At 45.2% G+C, this 8,973-nt stretch overlaps 1 protein-coding gene across 1 annotated transcript; it reads right to left on the bottom strand.

Moving 5' to 3' along the window:
- Positions 1 to 1,986: 1,986 nt before the first annotated feature.
- On the bottom strand, positions 1,987 to 2,878 carry LOC119354147 (NDR1/HIN1-like protein 1). The gene has a single exon (XM_037620860.1). The coding sequence runs from the start codon at positions 2,821 to 2,823 to the stop codon at positions 2,176 to 2,178; it is 648 nt and encodes a 215-aa protein (XP_037476757.1). The 5' UTR covers positions 2,824 to 2,878; the 3' UTR covers positions 1,987 to 2,175.
- Positions 2,879 to 8,973: the final 6,095 nt, after the last annotated feature.

Here is an 8,973-nt window from a genome sequence, read left to right on the forward strand (position 1 = left end):
TTGCCCGAGATTCGATCATTGGTATCACCATACCTAGTTCAATCTCGTTACCGGCAAGTTTCTTTACTCGTTCCGTAATACAAGATCCCCTGACTACCTCATTAGTCACATTTCTTGCAAGCCTGTTGTGATGCTATATTACCGAGTGGGCCCTCAGATACCTCTTCGTCATACGGAGTGACAAATCCCAGTCTTGATCCATGCCAACTCAACAGACATCGTCGGAGATACCTGTAGAGCACCATGATAGTCACCCAATTATGTTGCGACGTTTGGTACACACAAGGTACTCCTTAGGTGTCAGTGAGTTGCATGATCTCGTGGTCATAGGAACATATACTTGACATGCAGAAAACAATAGCAATAAACTTGACATGATCATATGCTACGTTCATAGTTTGGGTCTTGTCCATCACATCATTCTTCTAATGATGTGATCCCGTTATCAAATGACAACTCATGTCTATGGCTAGGAAACCATAGCCATCTTTGATCAACGAGCTACTCCGGTAGAGGATCACTAGGGACATGTTGTTGTCTATGTATCCACACATGCATTTAAGTTTCCGGTCAATACACTTATAGCATGGATAATAAACGATTATCATGAACAAGGAAATATAATAATAACCACTTTATTATTGCCTCTAGGGCATATTTCCAACATGGCCATTGTCTGGTGGCGTTGGAGTACGTTACTTTGACAAAGGGCTCCCGGTGGGTTGGGCATGAGGGATCTCCCTGCTCATAATAAAGCTATGCTCCGCAAATTCACTGCCAAGGTCTTGCAACAGTCTGATATACCTTGTTTCCAGTGGTTTGCAGCACAATATTGCAATAATCAGGTGCTTAATGGCTCTCACAATAGAGACACGCCAATCTGGAAGGGTTTCAAACAGTTTATCCCGTTGGTTATGTCTGCTTCCCGCTGCTCCTTGGGTGCTGGGCAACTTGTTTCGTTTTGCCATGACAAATGGCTTGCTTTTAGGCGTTTGTGTCATGAATTTCCAGTTCTGTTTTCCTATGCGGAGAACAGTTGGTGCAGTGTTGCTTCACAGTTTTCTGATAATTTTTTGGATATTCATTTGCACCCAAATCTGACTCAAGCGGCCACCTGGGAGTTGCATCTTCTGCAGACAATTTTGTTGGGAGTTTATCCATCGTCTGCCAGCCAGGAACATCGTTTCTCTTCTCTATATAATAATGAAGTGAATATTGCGTACTTTTACCAACTTCTTACTTTCAGAGGTGTGACCAGTGTATTCCAGCGGTGGGTTTGGGACCCTGTCATTCCCCTAAAGTACAGAATCTTCCTTTGGTTGGCTTTCTGGGGTCGACTGAACACTCGGGACAATATGGTAAAGAAACAGTGGTCCTCTATTACTGCACATGCTCACTGTGATATCTGCCCAGCAATTGAGTCCATCAGCTATCTGGCTTTGTGATGCAGCCGTGCTTCTGCGGTCTGGGAGAGATTTGAACTGCTTGATGCTACTTACAATTCCACGGATTTATCAGACTTCTTTCAACGCGCTCTTTTACGCTGGCCTTCATCATGCAAATTGAACATTCTGATTGTTGCTTGTGTAGTCACTCTTTGGCACGCCAGGAATAACCGTGTGTTCAATCATAAGCGCTGGTCACCGTCCTATACTAGGATGTACACGGCAGAGTTGTTATCACTTTGGTGCCACCGAGCACGACGCCAAGAGGGCAAAGCAGCAATCTTGTCTTGGTAGCAAACTTTCTGGGCTTAGCTTAGCTTGCCTAGTTCTGCATGATCATCTCTCTTTCTCTCCTTCACGTCTCTTGTTTCTTCTCTAGGCTGCTCATGGCCTACGCACCACGACGGGTAAAATGAGCCTCATGTATTTGACCTATGGTCTTTAGGCTTCGGCCTTTTGAAATATATAATATTCTACCTTTTTCATTTCACCTTTTCATTTCCAAAAAAACAGATCTCAAAAAAAAAATTCAAAAAAATAATTGAAGCACATATATCAACACAGTTTATTCTCCCATTACACGTGACATACAAAAATTAAGAGAGCTTTAGACAATTTATTACTAACAACAAACAGAAATTGTTTAGAGACACGAAGAGAAGAACTAGCCGGCTACGTAGTTCCTTCCACTTACAGTACGGACGTGCGGCCGTATGAGCGGTCCATTCTATCATGTGCCGACGGTGCACCCTGTCGGCTGCGTGAATTTCAGTGACGCGACGGCGCCCCCGGTGCCATTGGGGCCACCTCCGAGCGGCATGCCGCCGGGGCCGGCGGCGAGCATGGCGGGGCAGCTGACGAAGAGGTGGTAGCTGCCGGAGACCCAGGTCCCGACCTTCCACTTGACGCGGCCGTCGATCTTGACCTGCAGCGACACGTACCCGGAGGCGATGTCCTGCTTCATGGCCTCGGCGACGTATCCGGCGACGGGCACGGACTCCCCGGACAGCACGGGCGACCAAATGGTGACGTCCCGGTGGCCCTGGTACATGGGCGGCAGGGAGATCGGCACGGTGACGGGCTCGTCGCGGTAGGTGACGAAGACGTCGAGGCGCCTGTAGAAGATGCCGACGCGGTCATTGGGGTTGCGGGAGGCGAGCGTGACCTGCGCGGTGGCAGAGAGGGAGGGGTCCCCGAGGTTGATGGAGTGGAGCTGCAGGTCCTGCAAGTAGAAGGAAGGCTTGGTGGGGCGGAGCGCAAGGTAGACGACGAGCGCGATGAATGCGACGACGACGACCAGCGCCAGGAGGCACGCCGCGAAGCCATTGCAGCAGCGCCGGAGGTGGTTCTCGTACGTGTGGTGCTTCTCCTTGTTCATGGCTCTGCTCTCTGTACTGTGCTCTGTGTGACTGGTGGGTGTGCGTGCAGTGGCGCGCTAGCTACTCTCTCCAGTGGGTGTTAATGGCTTTAAAAGTAGGATGATGGGAGTGGAGGCCAGAAAGCAACGTCTCAACCGAAGAATTTTCCTCGATAAAAAACGTCTCAACCGAAGAAGATTCTTCTGCCAATTCGATTGGCAAGTAACTTGGTCCTGCATGCGCGTGCGCTTTGAGATTCTTCATTTATTCTGCTGTTTGATGCAGCTTGGTGATCATGAAGTGAGTCCCAATTTGCGTTTGACACGGCCATGTGTACCACCGCTCGATCGCCTTATCGGGCTATGTTGACATCAATCTTTATTTACGGAGGCGTAAGGAAGCAGTGAGCGCAACTCATACTAGACTAATAGTGGCAGATCTCACCGATGCCCGCCAAATATTTTAGCTGAGATGGAGAGATTGTCATTGTCAAAACAAAAATACGGTACTAGTAAAATCGCGTGCTCTAGAATGACACTGTTAGAAGAAAAAATGGCTAAAAGTTATGGGCCGCTGCTGCCCGGTTGTTGTTGTCTATCTGCGCCGATGGGCGTGAATGTAGGACACCCAGGGCGTGCGGCGCATCATATGGAATCATGCGTACCTGCAATCAAGTGCGCGTTTGTGGACAGGGTGCCCTACACGCACCGCCGCTCCCCAACTCCCGAGTCGATGTCCCCTCTCTCCAGCGCGATTTGCTTCATATTTAACCTGAGCGTTTCCACGCGAGAGTCACCGACTACCACTGAGTACGCAAATATATGGATTTAAGTGAAACTTTTTGCATATACGGATATTTCGCGAACCTTTCTAGCTAAGGGTAGGCAGCATCCGTAGCTGATGGATATGCATATACCACCTACCATTGAGCCCTTTTCCTTTAGCTTCGCTCGGCACATGCTCACAGCCGCCGGCATCGAATCCCAGGCTGTGCTTGTAGTCAGGCTCTGAATTATTTCTGACCTCGTTGTAAAAGTTTTTATTTATTGTTAAGAGCAACCAAGCCAGATGGTAGTTTGTTGCATTTCTATTTTTTAGTTTTTATTGTAACCACGTTTGGTCTCATGAAGGCTTGGTGGGGTACTGGGGTGGGGCGCGAGGTAGACAACGAGCCACGCAGCGAAGCCGACGCAGCAGCGCCGAAGGTGGTGCTCGTGCTCGTGCTTGTGCAGTTGTGCTTATGGCTCTGCTCTCTTTTCTCTTTCTTTTTTTGCGGGTCATGGCTCTGCTCTCTGTTCTTTACTTTCGGTGGCTGCGGTGTGTAGCTAGCTCTCTTCAGTGAGTGATCGATCCGCGCTTCCCAATAGAGGACGTACGTGTTTATGGCTTTACAAATCACTGGAGATGATAGCTCAGGAGTACAGTACTGCACTGCATGTGTAAAAGTGTTTTTGGTTGGATCTTCGTATGGGGTGGACGCCAGGGAAAGCAACGCCTCAACCGATTTTCTGGTAATTGGATCGGCAAAGTACTTCGATTGGGAACAACGCCGTCTGGCTACGCGCTAGGGTTAGGGTTTACGCGAAACACGGGTGATCATGTCAAGCCTTCCTGATCATGCACATGAGTGTCAAGAGTCTTCGAACAATCTGTGTCTCCGAGTGTGCAACATCTACGATCCGTCCTGCTTTACTAGGTCTCCCTCTGAATATTGACGACGTGAAGAAAAGAACCCCTGGGTGACCTTTATAAATTGCGCGCCCTAGGTCTGGAAATTGATCTTCTGTTTTTGATAATTCTCTATTTGGTTTTCATCTTAGTATCGTTCCAATCTCAGTGCACACTCGTCTGATGTTGTCTGTTGGCGATAGGCGCGATCAAGGGGGCGTCGATAAGGCTCCTACCCACCCGAAGTAGCTTGGTGGCGCATGCTTATGCATGTATTGAGCAAGGGCAGTCTTGTAGGGCAGCAGGAGGATCTTGTGGGCGGGGCGTCGATATGAATGTCGAGTATCTTTGTGGTGCTTGAGCCAGAGTAGGGAACTGATGGGGGAGGGCCACTGCTAGACTCCTCGCCCGCTACATCAACCAGAGGAATCCGAATATCGATGACATAACGTATCACTTCAATTTTGCTAGGAAACTTAGTAGAGGGCCGGATTTTTCACCAATCCAAACAACCGGTTTATCCTCACGCTACACCCGAGTGGCGACTTCAACTTTTTTGCACGCTAGGGATTGTGGATCTACCTAGGCAACGGGCTCTCATTGCTCAGTATAGCAGTGATGCTCGGTGACAAGGATATGACACCTGGAGAAAGGGCATGTAGTCCCTATGTGTTGTTTTGGTAATTCATGACCATCTCTATGGTCTAATGCTTTCACTGAGATATATTTGAAACAATACAACATAGATGGTGTCTTAAGGATGATTAGGATAAAGACGAAGATTTTCTCTAAGCTTTGGTGTTGAATGACAATTCCTATGGAGCATCAAGGGCATTGTATATTATATGAAGAAATGTTCCACGGTGATGTATGAAGCTTGTCGGAATTATTTGGGAAGAGTTCCATCAAAAGCGTCTCGAAGAATTCCTCATGGTATTCTCTTTGGACACCCCGTACGCATGGGCTTCCTGTTCCCCGTGCACATGGGATCGAGTGTTACAATCTCTAGATACCTCGTGCGCACGGGGTCTCTCACCCCTTGCACACGGGGCCTAGGGTTTGACTCTCAGGGTCTCTTGCCTACTGAGGATACTAGTTTGTTTTTGGATGTATCTAATGAAGCCATCAAGATTGATTTCAGTGTCTACCCAAATATGTTTGAAGGTGGAGTTCACTAGAGGATCTCAAAGGTTGCACATTTGGGCTTATAAAAATCAAGGTCTTGAGAGTATAATTAAAGAGAAGAATTCAAGCTACGGTATCATCAAAAGAAGATCATGATGAGCTCATGTGCTGAGTTTTGATTGATCATGTTTTGAAGCAAGAAAATAGAGTGAAGAATTCATTGTGCCACTCAAGAGTTTGTGATGGGCATTTAAAAGAGCAAATGATGACCAATATGATGTTCATGGTGAATCTTGATATGGTCATGAAAGAGTCATTGGTGACCTAGTCTTGAAGAAATGACGTAAAATGAAGAGTTCTTTATGGATTTTAAGAAACCAATATGGACCATGAAGTATAGATGTTGGTTGACCAAGATGAAGCTCGAAGATTATATCTGGATGATTAACACACAAGCACAAACAATACCGCATGGGATCATGTGATCTAGCTAGTGGTATGGTAAGTAATTGTGAATTGTGTTTTGTGCACTAACATGTGCTATGTGTTTGTTGTGTCTTTGTCTGTTAGGTATTTCTCATAGTCTTGCATCAAAAGAAAGATTTCGAGTAGCCTATGTGAGGATGACATCAAGTGGTGATGGTCATCGAGTTTGAGAAGTTCCAAGTGTAAGATGAGAGGCCGGAGGTTATATTCTTTGAAGATTGTGGTCCACATTGTGCTTTTGTACATGTGAAGATGTTCTTAAGTGAAGGCTTCCCTCGTTGCAATATGGGAAAGCAATTCATATATCTTCACCAAGTGTTCGTGGTCAAGAAAAGGTGTCCAACTTGACGCAAGTATTAAAGCCATCATCAAGCTGAAGTGGAATACGCAAGGCAAATGTATACCTTAGCTAGGTTTTCCTAGTTTTACCGGTCTCATGGTGCTTCGAGGGAGACGAGATTGTAGGTTTGATAGTCATACTATCAAGAGGGACTTTAGGGCGAGTAGCTTGAATACATCACATGTAGAGATCTCAAACCTTTGCATGTTTTGCATCATTATTTCTTGTTGATCTTGGGTGGTTCTCTACATGAGGACCTTGAGCTTGTCCAGAGCTTTAAAACAAGCCCAAGATCATCGAAACTGGAGTTTGTATGCCACAGTTATGTATATTTAAGTTTCCTGCTTTGGGCTATTTCTGGGTACCCCATGGGCATGGGGTTTTGAGGTCGTCGATACGTGGACCCCATGGGCACGAGGTCTTGACCCTCATGGGCACCGGGTGTCCAGGAAGTGTCTGTTGGAGCCACAGCGGCTAGTTTTAGGGGTTGGCTATAAAAGGTCCCTTCTTCCCTACATCGATTTGTTCTAGTGAGAGCCCGTGAGTTTATTACTTTGAGCCACAAACCACCTCTCTCAAACTCCTACATCCCCTCTATGTGAAGAGGGATTTGTGTATGGATCTTGTAGTTATTTGTTGATTCCCTCCATTGTATCATATATCTTCAATCTCCTACTTTCTTGAGTTGCATCTTGTGAGATTGAGAGAGTGTGTTGGGAATTTGTCGCTTGACCTTGCTTTGCATTTGTTGCATTGGTTTGAGCTCCCCGAATCGATTTGTTCGAGTGAGAGCCCGTGAGTTTATTACTTTGAGGCTTTCGCCTCCTAGATGGTCTAGTGATATCTTTGAGAAGTTTGTGAAGAGGCCTAGGTGGTTGAGGTTCCCCCAGAAGCTTCTTTTTTTGGCATGCTCCAGGTAAGGGTATGAAGTGGCCTAGGTGTTCAAGGTACCTTTGGAAGCTTCCTTTCTTATGGTGTGCTCCGGAGAAATTTATAAAGGCATGGTGGTGTCCTTCAATACCAACCATGAGTGAATCGAGGCTCGTCCGTGGAGGTGACTCGAAAGGGAAAATATGGTGAGCCACTTGGTGGCATTCCAGAGCTTTGGCCTCAACATCGCTCCCTCGGATATTAGCACTCTCACGAGTGTAAACTTTGGCATAAATTTGCGTCCCCGACTCACCTGTGGTTATTCCCACACCCTTCACTTTCCACAATTCATCCTAGCTCATATTGATATATCTTGTACTAGTTTGAATTGCTTAGGTGCTCCTACGTTTTCATATCTTGTGATATTGTTTTTACTTCTAGTTTCCTTAAGTATCTATATTGTTTTGCATACGTTGTTGGTGCACTTAGTTGAGCCTATCATATTTACTTTTTGTGTTTGAAAAGTATCCATTTAGTTTAATTATGCATTAGGAGATCCGTAAATGTTTCAAAATGCCTATTCACCCCCTCTAGCCGTCATCTCGGTCCTTTCAATTGGCATCAGAGCCAGGTTTCTCCTTTGTTGGCTTCACCACTTGGAGAGTAAAGATGTCAACTAGTGGTATACCGCAGTGGCACAAACTATCACTCCTGGAAAAATTTTATGCTTTATCATTTCTGAGCCATGGGTCCAGACTTTGTGTGAATTGTTCTTGTAGGGTATTCTCCTTGAAAGGATGAACTTTTTCCAACTATTGAGGAAAAATGATGATATGCTTTGTGGGTGTGGTTCTAAGAATGCCATAATTTGATCTGTTTCCCTCAAGGTGTTTGAGTCAATCATGACTTGTGTGATGGCCCATGAGATGTGGACCAAACTAAAAGAAATATATGGTGGGTTCAATCTTGATGTGGTAAATTATCTTTTGGGGTGTTAAGTGAGGAGTTCTCCATATCTTCAAATCATGAAGAACTCCATGTTGCTTCCTCCTTCGGGTGCTTGGATGTTCCAACTTCTTCCACCTCACCATCATATGGCTTGTCCCTTGGTAATGACATGGTGAGTGGAAATATCATATGTTATGATGATGTTGTGATAAACATTGATGATCTTTCACGTATAAATGCTAATGTTGTAGATTCTATGAACTTGATCACATATAGAAAAATGATATGCATTATTGTGTTGTTAGTTCATGCATATAATATAGAGATATTCCTTGTATATTTTTTGTGATGATATGGTTGATATTCCTCGTTATCATGACCTATATGCTTCTATTTCCTCTAATAATGTAGAAGAAATAAGGAAAAATAGTGCACGCATCATTAATGGAGAATTTGCTACAAGGGCAAAGAAGGAAATCACCATGTTGGAGAGGAAATGCTATGAGTGTCAAGATGATGGACATGAACATCCTACTCTTGAAGATGAAGAATCTTCCCTTCCAAAAGAATCATTATCAACCTCCAATGTTCACAGGTGCCTCATGGCAAGAGCTATTACCGAGGTATCATCTATTCCTAGTAGTGATAATGATGAATATGATGATGATATGAGTCAAGAAATTGGTGGAATTGATAAAGCTCTTCATGGGGTTAATAAGAACATTTATGTGAT

The sequence above is a fragment of the Triticum dicoccoides genome, chromosome 2A (genome assembly GCF_002162155.2).
Source record: "Triticum dicoccoides isolate Atlit2015 ecotype Zavitan chromosome 2A, WEW_v2.0, whole genome shotgun sequence".
Taxonomy (NCBI): domain Eukaryota; kingdom Viridiplantae; phylum Streptophyta; class Magnoliopsida; order Poales; family Poaceae; genus Triticum; species Triticum dicoccoides.